Raw genomic sequence first — 13,262 nt, 5'->3', positions numbered from 1 at the left:
TTAAATATTTCAATTAAGCCCTCCGTTATTACTGTACCTGGTTAGGAAATTAGACTGAATATCAAATTAAGCTTGACTGTGAACTGATATGTGATTCAAAGTATTCTGCGTGAGGAGATCTGTGGAAAATACTACAGTTATGAGATCAAAACACATAGTAGATCAACAAACTGCTGGCATTTAGACACACATGCTCACACAGAGGCATATGTCATCGAGTTAACATTTACACACACATAAATCTAATTACTCATGAAAGCCAGAGAAAAAAACACATGGCAGCTGAAGCAATGAAAACCTCCCACAAACTACTGCAGTTTTCAATTAAACATCCCAGTTTCAGGCCTCAGGGAACCACAAGGGACCTTCAAGGACTCTCAATCTGTGCAGCACATTAATTAAATCATCCATAAAATTTAAATTTTTTCCTTTAAGGAAATCACCATGCATATATCTGACATCAGCGCCTGAAAAACCAGAGCTGCGTGATCAGTTTTGTGCCCGAAAAGACTACAGGCGAAGATGTCGCTTTGCTTTCTTTAAAAATAGATCTCATCTGTGTCATGTGACAGGAAACTGCTGAGTCGTGTTATTCCCCAGGGCTGAGAGATCTCAGACAATCAGTTTAAGTACTTATCAAATATGTCAGTTTGGAGCTTCTCAGGTGTGTTTGGTATACCTTTGGCCATGTACTCTGTGACGATATAAATGGGCTCCTCGGACACCACAGCATAAAGAGGCACCAGTTTGTCGTGCCGGAGCTTCTTCATGATCTGAGCCTCTTGGAGGAAGGCCTCGGGTGACATGGTGCCCGGCTTCAGCGTCTTTATGGCCACCTTCGTGGTGCCGTTCCACGTGCCTGCAGAGACAAAGATATAGGGAGAGAAAAGCCCACAGGCCGCGGGGGTAATCAGTGCTGTTAATGGGGTGGGAGCGAGACAATATCATTAATTAGGTCTTGTAATTGCCCAGACATGTGCTGTCATGCGTGCACTCCTCGCAGAAATATGCTTGGGATGAGCGGATACGAGCCGCGGTTCAAGAAAGGAACAAATAGGTTTGGCTGCTGAGTGAGACGATCTCTGGAGATAAAGAGGATACAACAAACAGAGGAAGCAACTGCAGGAAGTGGATAATTCCCTAGTTTGGAGTTTGGACAAAAATAGACACAATAAATATAGGCTCTGGAGTGTTCCTTGGATGTTTTATGCGCATAATGTTTGCATTTTCTACATAAATATGGGCTGATTTTGTGTTTCTCAATCTTGATAATTATGACTTGAATACTAAACAAATGCATGATGTCAGAAAACATGTTCCTGAGTGTCTCGTCTGTCTCGCTCTTACCCATCCAGACCTCTCCGAAGCAGCCCTGGCCCAGTTTGAGCTCCAGTCGCAAGGACTCCCGCGGGATCTCCCACGCATCTTTGGCGAGCCCCTGCGTCTGAGGCTTGACTGTGGGGCAAACTGTGGTCAGCCGGTGGCAAAGCCCGTCGGCATGCTCTGTGATGAAGCGAAACGTGGAGATCAAAACGCTACATTATTACACTCAGCGGTGGCAAACACACACACACCCACATGAGTCTCTGAAGCAGCAGGATACAGGGTTTTAAAAGCAGTCTGTTTCATGCATCGATTCATTCCATTTGATGTGGATGAATTCATGCTCTTAAACTAACAGTGATGAAATATAAATGAGATGATTTTTTAACACACCAAAACCCTCTCCAGAGTGAAATGAAGTGGGATAACAGTGATTTAACCTCAACCCTCCTCAGGCCCATAGACAAGGCTCAAAATCAAAACTGCTCCGTGAATTGTTATTAAAATTAAAGACTATTCATCTCTGGGGCATAATGCAGGTGGAACAGGAAATTGCATGGTGGCACAGAGCAGCAGGTGTGACTGAGACTAATTTTCAGGTGTGATGAAAGACTGTGATGAATAATGAATGAGGGAAGACAGAAAAAAGAGAGAGACACTACATACCTGTGTAGTGTTTGACAAGCTTCTGTAATGTGTCAAACTGTGCGCGTGTAGTGATGTAGTATCCCCCGCTGTCGAGCTTGCGGATCTTGTAGTGTTTCACATTGTCTCCTTTGGCTTCGTCCCAGTCTCGTATGGAGAGAGAATAAGCACCTAGAGGAGATGAGGGAAATGTTCTTCATCCATCGAAACAAAAGTGTCAAAGATTGGACTGTGTTGTGTTGAAAAAGTTTTTTTCCCCGCCTGTAAGTTCCCAGTTATGTCTAGATATAGAAAGTGATGGAAGTGATTTTTCTCCAACAGTTTGGTACATCAAATGGCTTTAAACGGTAACTTTGGTGTTGTTCAACCTGGACCCTATTCTGCCATGTTTGCTTTTTAGTGAATAGTGGGAACAATTTTTGAAATTGGTCCAGTACTGAGTAAGAAACAAGCTGCCATGATTGCCCACTGTCAAGTCACATCCACTTAAAGAGCTTGTTTTTGCCAAAAAACGTTTTAACACAGAAATCGTGCTGTAGGGCCGCTACAAAGTCCCTTCTTTATGGCGCCTTTGCATTTTTACATAGAACCAAACGATGGCAGCATCTTGCCACCCCAAAGTGTAATTTTAGACAGCATGCCGGCATCGCTGAAGCAAAAGAGGGGTGACGTGACATAACAGTGCCGGCCTCGAATGTGACAAACAGCAAAGGCGTTGGCAGCGCTTTTTAAACAATGACAATGGCTTATCATGCCAATAGAAATCATCCGTCCCTGTTACATCGCGGTTGATCTCATCCTCTGTTCAGAGGGTAAGGAGCTCCCAGACCTCATTGTTTTCCTAATTTTCAGCCGCTGTTCTTCTTTTTTGAGTTAGCTGCTAACTGCTACAACTGAAATTAGTGGTTCCTAACTAGTCCAGCCATGAGGGGTCCAGATCTCTCCTTAGTCATTAGTTCAAGGTCCACATAGTCTAATACATTAAGCATTATACTTGCATTTGGTGACATTCTTGAGCTAGTTTGCTGTCTCTGTAAAGAGGCTGTCCATTAGTCATTCAATCTACAGCAGGAAACAGCACTTCAAAATCAAAGCTCTGTGCTGGACTTAAAAATCAAGCATGTTGTCTAAAAAACTGGACATGTTCGTGAGTCACTTTTGGACTGAGACCAACCAGTTGGGAACCACAGGTTTGAATCTCCTGTGGTGGGTCACATGCATAAGACGTTGTCAAAATGTCACAACCATGCAGCCCATGATCCCATCCTATCAGCTGTCCCTTTTATACTGACGTCATTTCAGCCCTGATGTTACCTCCAATGCTGACTTATAGGCAAGACAACTCTTTCCTCCCATTACATGATTGTGTTTTTTATACAGGATGGCAAGGCAGCATAACAGCGTGAAATTTTGAAGAGACAGTGTAAGAGCGCAGTGTGAGACCAGTCTCACTCAATACTGGGCCATTTTCAAAAAGTGTTGTTTCCATTAGTCACTTAGACACAAAAACATGGGAAAATTGGGTCCGGGTTGAAAAATACCAATGTTACCATCAAAGTCATTAGATATACCAAACGGAGAACCAAGGAAATTTCAATTTCTCTATAAGACATTATCAAAAGTCTGTTCTACTGTTTAGAACACATTCATTAAAAAACAATACCACAGGATCAAGAAACAGAAGTCTGTCTGAATAATGTCTGACAAACACAGTTAGACTGGCACATTATTGGGAGCTAACAGTACAGGTTTTCTGTGCACTTAATTCTTGTGCTCTAAATACTACAACACTCGCTTTTATCATTTCACGTGACCATGGAAAAAAAGGTGGTCAGGGGGGTCAAATCAGAGCTTTGTTTTTGCATTGAGAAAAAAACTCCACATAGTTGCAGAATCTACACAATCCAACACTGACCTAGAATCCGAGAGTGAGCTGATTTAAAGTGGGGGATGTGTTATCAGATTCCTATCAATCATCACTGTTGGCAGAAATTTTAAGCTCACTCAGTTTTGAGTTTTTGTACATATGTACATATTTTGTGAACAGTTTTAACCTTTAACAGACATTTTCTGATGCAGTTGCTCTTATTTTGTGCCGACAATTAAACTGGGAAAGTTTTGTGCCCATCAAAGCCTTAAAGTACTCCAACTTCTGGATGCCTGAAAATTCCTCCTTTCACTTAACTTGTCTGTTAATGAAGAAGTGATCATCACCTTTAGTAGTTTCACTTTCTCGCACCAGGAAAGTCCCTCGATTATTTCCTGGATTCAGCAGCAGCCTCTCAGCATCTTTACGTCCCATTTTACCAAAGTACCACCTGTCAAGAGAAAGAAAAAACTTTACACTCAAAATTTAAAGGAATACTTCACACCACTAATGATAATTTGTGAATCAATTTTTCAACCCGTGTTACATTGAATTTGTGAAGAAAACTTTGTTTTTTTCGCATGCGCTTATGGAGAACGAAAAATCCAAAAACAGAGGAAATTCTTGATGAATTAAAGTCATAGGGGTCCACGTTTAACAACAGCAGATCATCTGTTTACAGACTCTCACACAACTGTCAGTCTCAGAACTTCCCAAATAGATGCATTTTAATACTATTTAAAATACTTCTGCATAAACAGCAAAGGTAGAGGTGTTTTAAATTGTAAGGTTTCAGAAAAAATGAATGTGTTTGGAAAACACTGAGCATTCGCCTGGATAAATGAGACTTGCTTTGTACTGTGTAAGTTATGCGACACTTTGTAAACTGATGTTCTGATATAGTTTTGTTGTTGTGAAATGTGGCCCCCATGACTTCAATTCATCAAGAATTTTTTCTGTTAATCGATTCTCCTTTCACCGTGGAGGCACGCGAGAAAAACAAAGTTTTCTTCATGAGTTGAACGTAGCACGGGGTAAGTAATTAAAACACAAAGAGTCATTTGGTGGTGAGGTATTCCTTTAAGTGGTGACTGAGAAGCTGACTGCTGAAAATCAATTCAGTCAATTATGAAGCCTCATCTTGGTTGTGAAGCCGTTAATATTGTGCTTGTTGCGAGCCATGTGAGATGTGATCATGGCGATGTTATTAGTCTCCTGGTGCATGCGCTGCAGATGGAGTAATGAGGTTAAAACAAGGTCTTACTCTTCAGCCTGGATGGAGTCGGCAGGAGCCACGTAATTGCTCGGGATGTAGCCGTTCCTCCCTGTGTTGATGGAGCGAGCCTCCCACCAGTCTCCCTCTCTGCAGGAGGACAAAATGACACAGGAGAGATGAGACAAATGACTCGTTCTTTTAACAGTCAACCAAGGTCTTATATATCCCGCTATGATTGATCATCTGGATGAAAACTGGTTAATAAAGGTTACTGGTTAATAATTTAAGGGTCATGTTGAAGGAAATGATCCTCACTTTAGCCAGCGTGGTGGCTTATGGTAAAGGTTTGAAGGTACATGGCTTTTCTTTTCTCTTTTAAAGTAATTGGTTCTGCATTCATTTCAACATGATTCGAATTTTGAACTGTCTTTGAAATGTGAGGTAGGACTGAAAAACACTGTCACAATGAGGGTTGAATGAGACTAATCTACTTTACATTACAATGCTATAACCTCAGGCGACATCTCTGCCACAGCATGAATCAAATAAAAGATCCACGGCCCCGTGCAGAAAGCAGCAGCATCAGGAAACAAACAGTAATCAAACTCATTCATGAATACAGATATACAAGGAACAGGTGCAGTTTAGGGATTACTGCTTAAAAGAGAGACATCTTATCACATCTGCTGCTATTTTAAAGAGGTGTTTCTCTACTGGAAGGATGGTCTTTCCATAAAACTGGGCTGTCTTTGCAGTACTAAGAAGCATATACTTTTTAAATTGGAGCTATATGACCAGAGAAAACAGAGGGAAAGCGCTGTGGTATAGAAAACATATGATTACCAGAATGCACTATATCGTCATGCAATTGCCTGGAAAGATGAAAAGAAAAAAAAACAAAACTGGGAGGCTACTCACGTGTTGTTGATGATCTGGAAGCGGTCTCCTTTTTTAAACGAGAGATCATCAGATGTTCTAGCTTCATAGTCGTACAAGGCCACAAAGAACGTAACACCACCTAAAACACAAAAAAGGACCCACGTGTAATGAATAAATACCTTGTGAGCGTGTGAATGTGAGCACTTTACACACATACCAGCAGATAATGATGTTAGCAGAGGACATTATGATGCTGTGGAGGGTTTGTTTGTGTGTGTGCAACTGTTTAAAGACCAATTAAGGGGGATAAATCTGTCTCGTCAAGGTCTGAGAGCTCAAACTGTATTGATTTCCTTTGGCTTATAAATTTATTGTGTGAGATTTCTCCTGCATGGGAATATGACGGTGACTAGACTCTGCAAAGACAGACACAAGCAAAAGGAAAGTCAATACATTAAAGCAGTTTTTAATGGGATCAACTGCCTAACAATCATAATCTAGATCCCATCACTTGCGCATAAAACATATTAATGGCAGAAGACGCATTACAAGACACAGATCAGTCATTTACATTAAGAGTCACGTCATCTTTCCGTCCCGTCCTGTAAAACACTCTGCCTCCTGTTACAGCAATACCCCACACAGATGACATTCATATACCAACCACCGACAACAATGCTGTCAACAGTAATCCCATTATCTCCTGCAGAAAGCAAATAACCATGGCAGTGCCACCTTCGCCCCCCCTCTGAGCGCAGATAATCCAACGTGGAGGAGGATTACAACCTAAATCCCACCGAAACAGGAGGGTTCAATCTCATCTCTCTGCTTTCAGGATCGCTATAAGCTGCTCAGACACATTTAGGGTGATCACAGATGATAACAGGACCTGGGTTCAATCTAACAAGGAAAAGCTAGTTAAAGTAACAATGGCTGGGGCATTAGCTGTGACACCAACATGTCGGATCAGCACACTGACCACATTAAGCTCAGTGTTAGGTACAGTGTGGTTTAGCCCATTTACTGTTTACTGTAACACATGTTATCATGGATACTTTACATTGCAGGTGACCATTCTCCTCAGCATAATGCATTTTATACCACAGTTAACATCATGTTTGTTTTATTTTGACATTTTTGTCCTGTGGCCAAAATGTTGTGATAAAACAAGAGTTAAGTTAAGCATGCTAACATTTTCTTATCAGCACAAAACACAAGGTATACTATGCAGGATTTTCCTCAAAAACAATGTATTAACTCAGTCATTCCTTTCAATCATCACGTTGATCCATTTCAAGTGTGTGGTAGTGAATTTATCAGCAGTATTTTCTGATTTTCGTCTTATTTTGCTGTGCTCAGGGCGTTCCTGGACCCAGCACAGGGCTGAGGTCCGGATTTCAAATGGCAGCAACCAGATGCCAGATCGTAAGCAGCAATCATCCAAGAGGAAGCTTTGATAATTGTGGACACCGAAAAAAACCTGCATATATAGTGAGGTAAAATGCCTTGTTGTCTTTCACTTCCCTCTTTTGCTGGCGTTGCTGTTCATAACCAGTAATCAATAATTCCTCCATAGTATACCTTTAAGTAATTGGAATGTCATTTCTGAAGGTGTTTGGTCATGAACCAAAGTTTCTAACAAAGTGATGGTGGCAGGTGAAAAGGGATCACCAAAGTTATTAAAACTCATCTTGAGTTGGACGTGAATCTTTATACAAGATGTTGTGGTGATCCATCCAGTAGTTGCTGAGATATTCATGGAAGTTTTTATTGGAGTTCATTTGTAATATCACATGAACACATGTCACATGACCCGCAAACTTACAGGAACAATCCACAAATGTGCAAATCCAGTCTTGTGTGTAAAAACGGATCCACAAATGCATAATATGACTTCATGTGTATTTGCTGTGGCGCAAACTCCTTACATGTGTAAAACCTGTAAGACCTTATTTCATTCAAAACCACAAATGTAAACCTCTTGATGGCGATACCAAAGATATTTGGGATCAACAACTGGCTACCAGGAGATCGTAAGCCCCAGAGCCATGCTGCTAGAATCACTGAAAATGATGAAAAACATGATGGATTACCTATCCAGAGGAAAGTTGACAAAAGGTGTTGAGACTTTTCACAGGAAGAGAAACATTTGACCTGCTGGTGGAGCTAAAAGAAAAGTTAAGGGATCATCAAAGTCATTGGAATTCATCCTCTGGGCACCATGGACATATTTGGTAAATTTCATGGCAATCCATCCAACAGTTGTTAAGACATTTCACTTAAAAATAGACAACCTCATGGTGACGATAACAGAACTATTTGGGATAATCAAAGTCAGTCGTATTCTTTCTCTGAGGAGCAGCAGAGTGCCATCTTCAGAGCTGCTAGCATGACTAAAAATGATGAAAAACATGATGGATTACCCATCTGCAGCAAGTCAAGTCTCTACAACTTGATATAAATGCCATATAAAAAAGATGGTATTAATAATGAATACCATGCGGTATTATGAAAATACCACGGCATAAAACAGATTGAAGCATCCAAAGATTATGAGTGGCTGCCTGGAAAATAAGAAAAAATATATTCAAAGGCTAAAACCCAATCGTATGCTTTAGAAAATGTTCAGCAGTAAAGCAAATGGGCTACAAGATTACAAAACACTGAATGGTCCTTTAAGTATGACAAAAAAAGGACAGTGCTCTTCACTAAGACCATTATCAGCACTGTAATGACATCTTACATTACAACACTACTCACTTGAGACAGCACCAGAGAAGGAGTTGGACACAGGACCGGAGAAGGAGGACGACGCTCCTCCAAAGGGGGTCATGGCAGACGAGCCACCAAATGGTGTGAGGGTGTGGTTGAAGTTTGCAGCCCCAGAGCCTGCTGAGGAGGAGGGTTGTTGGTTCTGCTGCAGCTGGGTGGGATCCGGCCCGTAGTGACCCACATGAGGTGTGGTGATGGTGGCGTTGGGGTCCGACACCGTGGAATTCTCCGGCCGATACTTCATTGTAGGGCCTTTGTCCTCTTTGCTCTTGATGCAGCCCATCGTCTTGCCCTGCCTGGATAAACACAACACAGAGCTGTCAATTTAATGCCAGCAGACTGAAGAATACAGCATCCAATTCAACATTGATGATGAAAGATAAATAAAGTGAAGGGCCAAGGGAGTTGTGTTGGATTAGTGATTGCAACATAAGGCCTGTAAGCGCAGGAACATGAACGAAACGAACATCTAATGACCTGATGTTTTCATGTGAATCATTCTGTTGTCGCGACCTGCTAAGACCATAAGCCATGTGGTAACTGGGACATATGGGCAAATGGTAAATCCGCTTTGAACCATGCACAACTCAAACGTGTAGATTCAACTGTGCATGCATGTTATGAGGTATGACAACTACAAAACAGAGGGATAAAAAGGTCATTACAATTTTATATTGTTGCGATCCATTACATGCCATTGTTGCTCCATAAAGAGATTATCGTTTATATACAAATGACAGATTAAGGCCAATCTAGGGCATTGAAATAGAGAAAAATAAAAACTCTTGGCAGTATTAGTGCTGTGTTTTACATTTATGCCTTTTTGTGATTCAAAAACCCCTTCAGGGGCCCTCAGTCCATTGAGGAATTACTAAGCCTGCTGACTGGGCACAGACCCAGGGGCCCAAGGGTCCAGGGGTATGTATATAATAATAATAGTATGATGTTAGTATTTCTTGTTGGAAAGTCAATCAAATGAGAAGCAAAATGACCAAAAAGAGATTGAAAATGACAAGAAAGAGACTTACAGCAGCTACAAAGAGACGCAAAATGACCAAAAACAGACTCAAAATGAAAAGAGACTAAAAACAACTACAAGGAGATGTAAAATGGCAAGAAAGAGACTCAAAGTGACAAGAAAGAGACTAAAAAGAACTACAAAGAGATGCTAGACAACCAAAAAGAGACTTTAATGACAAGAACGACACTCACTGAAATGATAAAGACATAAAACAGCCAGAAAGAGACTCAAAATGACAAGAAAGAGACTCAAGACAACTACAAATAGAGTTGAAATGACAAGAAAGACGCTCAATATAACTGATAAGAGATGCAAAACATCCAGAAAAAGACTCAAGATGACAACAGAGAGACTCAAGACACATAAAACAGCCAGAAAGTAACACATAACAACTACAAAGAAACGTAAAACTTCCACAAAGAGACTCAAAATGACAAGGAAGAGACTCAAGAAAACTACAAAGACACGTAAAACTGCCAGCAGAAGATAAAAAAATGAAAAGAAAGAGACTCAAGGCAACTGCAAAGAGACATAAAACAGCCAGACAGATACTCCAGACTAGGGATGGACTGATCCGATATCTGGATCAAATATTGGCCCCGATATCATCAAAATAGATGGATCGGGTATCGGAAAATGCAACCTATACCTGAGGCGATCCTTTCCCTTTAAATCTATTGCGACGCGAGCTACGTCATACATCATGGAGCGAAGGAGAGAATCTGCTGTGTGGAGGTATTTCACACTATTTCACCTGCTGTTGCACAGTTGTGTATTTTCGTTAAAAATAAATAGTTCATCATTGCATTCATCTGTTTCATCTTGTTTCATTTTATCTTAGGAAAGAACTGTGTAGTCATCAATGCCTGATGCATCTAGTCTTTTCTGTTCTACATGTAAAGGTATATAACTTTTTAGGTCAACCACGGCATTGGATCGGTATCAGGTATTGGCTGATACTCAAAGCCACAGCATCAGGATCGGTGTCTAAATTGAAAAAGCTGGATCGGTGCATCTCTACTCCAGACAACTATAAAGAGACTCCAAATGACAAGAAAGACACTCAATGTAACTGCAAGAGATTCAAAACTCCCAGAAAGAGACTCCAAATGACAAGAAAGAGACTCAAAACTACGAAGAGACATAAAATGGCCAGAAAGAGACTCAAAATGATAAGACAGAGACTCAAGACAAATACCAAGACGTGTAAAACATAAAAAGACTCAAAAGGACAAAAAAGACACTCAAAGCAACTAGAGACGTAAAACAGCCATAAAGAGAATCAATACAACTACAAAGAGATGCAAAATGGACAAAAAAAAACAAACAAAAAAACAAACAACTAAAGACAGACCAACAACTACTACAGACAACATCTCTGACTTGATTTTCTGTCTCTGAGTTCTGGTTCACCTGCAAAATACTACAGAAACAATTTCAAGTCTGGGCATCTTACTCCTTTGTAGGAGGGGTGGGGGGCCTTTGATGTGTAAACCCAGGGCCCCACTGTCTCACAATGCGTCCATGCCTCACCCTGACCATGATACAAGATTTAAAACATCGGTGTGTCTCCATCTGCGTGGTTGTCATTCCTCGTCCTAACATAATTTGGCCAGAGTCACACTGAGGCATTCTTTTGTGAGGTGAAGCCCCGGAAAATGTGGAGACAATCAGACAGGCTCGTAAAGAAGTCTGAGCTCGGGGAGATCAGAACGTTTTCTTTCTCCAAGAACAACAGCTGCTCCTGGAGTTGGACTTGGTTAATTGGCGTTGACACTTTACAAGACAGCAAAACAATAGAGGAGTGAAGTGAAATAGGAGCTTTTATTCAGTGATGTGGGGTATGAAAGCAGACTAAACAAACAGTGCTACCGAGCAGCATTGTGGCACAGCTGGTGACAGGAGTGACAGGATTACAGGATCACAACCATGCATCAGTGAAGCAGAAGACGATCTGCTGGTGCAGTAATACACCTTTCACTCATTTTGGAACAGCGGCCTTGATGTTGGGAGGTGGGAGAGATTTTTCCTCATCGGAGACGGAGGGGCGCATTCGAGAGTTCATCGAGTTCTCCAGCTGAACTGCCAAGGAAATCAACAAAACGGGGACAAACCACAGAAACCTTCCTAGGATTCAGAACACTTTGCTCAAATAAAACCATACATCCGTTTAAATTGCAGGTTACAGCTCGTGCTGAGCGCTGGCCGTCTTCTACAAAACTATTTTACGAGTGGTCAGTCGCTGAAGACGTGTCAAAATGAAACAGATTTCTTAAAAATGTCTTCAAAAGGACCAATAAATCTAATCTCAGATGTTAGATCCAGAGCCAATATGCTGAGAATGTTGGCATGGAAAATAGACTTTCAGTTTCCGAGCCAACCTTTCCTTTAACCTCGAGACAAAACCAGTGTTGTGGAAAGCAGAGGGCTTCGCTCAGAGGCTCAGTCGACTATGGTGGGCTTGTGTTTCATCATCAGAGAGACGAGAGCCTGGCTCGGTGGGTCAGCAATGAACCACACTATAAAACACTGGACAGTGTCCCAGGAATATTTGCACTTTAAAATGAGGATGGTTTTTCCTTCCAAAAATGAGACATCAGCTGTTTCATAAAAGTGACATCACTCTTCCACAGTGATCATTAATGAATAAATACTGAGCTGAACTTATAGACCCTTTTAAAGAGAAAGGATGTCAAAATAAAACACCACATTAGCAAACTGTCATTTACATTCATACTATTCAAGAAGCCTCCTGATATATTACACATGATGCTTTTTCTTAACTGCAGTGTCCATGCACGCTACTCACATCGCATGCAATCCCCCAACTCTCCCTTCATTATCTGTCATCTCCCTACTGTCAACTGATTGTGTAAGAAAATCAATACTTTAACTCATTTACTGTTTGAAAAAATGCTGGCTCAAGCTTTAGAGAAGAGGATTTGACTGTTTATTGCTGCGGCAGTGCTGGTCTGTGCACGACTTTGGTCCAGATTGAAGTATCTTCTCAACTATTGTATGGATTGCTGTGAAATTCTCTACAGATATTAAAGATTCCTAGAGGATAAATTCTAATGACTTTGGTGACACCCTAGTCTGACTCAGAGCATGTAGATTGTCATCATCCGCCTATTTCACATGGAATTCTCCTCCCCTTCCAATTTCATCTGACACTATTTTGTAAGAGCACCGTCACTGCATCCTGAGCTGAGCGCCACCCAACACCATTCTGATTGGTTTAGAAAAATACAAATAACCCAAAGTGTTTTTTTTTTTTACCTTAGCAAGGAATTGTTATGGGTTCAGCCAGATCTTTGTCCAGCAGTGGCACAGCTAGCACTAAGACGAAGTTTTAGTCACAATTTGAATCTGTCTTTGGTTAGTGAAGGTTCTCAGTCATCCAGGTCATGATAATCCTAATTGCTGTATCATAGGCAACTGGACTTGCTTAAGTTTCTCGAAGATGTTTCACCTCTCATCCAAGAACTGAAGAAGCCTCTTGGATAAGAGGTGAAATGTCTTCAAGAACCCAAGCAAGT

At 41.1% G+C, this 13,262-nt stretch overlaps 1 protein-coding gene across 1 annotated transcript in view; it reads right to left on the bottom strand.

The window, feature by feature from the left end:
• Positions 1-13,262, bottom strand: part of LOC117264864 (tyrosine-protein kinase Yes) — a 35,762-nt gene that overhangs the window by 6,880 nt on the left and 15,620 nt on the right. The window contains exons 3-9 of the mRNA XM_033639157.2: positions 8,691-8,998; positions 5,970-6,069; positions 5,100-5,198; positions 4,183-4,286; positions 1,990-2,139; positions 1,348-1,503; positions 680-859 (exon numbers count right to left, since the gene is read on the bottom strand). Of these exons, the coding sequence (XP_033495048.1) occupies positions 680-859; positions 1,348-1,503; positions 1,990-2,139; positions 4,183-4,286; positions 5,100-5,198; positions 5,970-6,069; positions 8,691-8,985 (1,084 nt within the window). The 5' untranslated portion in view covers positions 8,986-8,998. The remainder of the gene's footprint in view (positions 1-679; positions 860-1,347; positions 1,504-1,989; positions 2,140-4,182; positions 4,287-5,099; positions 5,199-5,969; positions 6,070-8,690; positions 8,999-13,262) is intronic.

This window comes from Epinephelus lanceolatus, chromosome 20 (genome assembly GCF_041903045.1).
Source record: "Epinephelus lanceolatus isolate andai-2023 chromosome 20, ASM4190304v1, whole genome shotgun sequence".
Taxonomy (NCBI): Eukaryota; Metazoa; Chordata; class Actinopteri; order Perciformes; family Serranidae; genus Epinephelus; species Epinephelus lanceolatus.
This window is presented reverse-complemented; position numbering and strand designations above follow the sequence as displayed.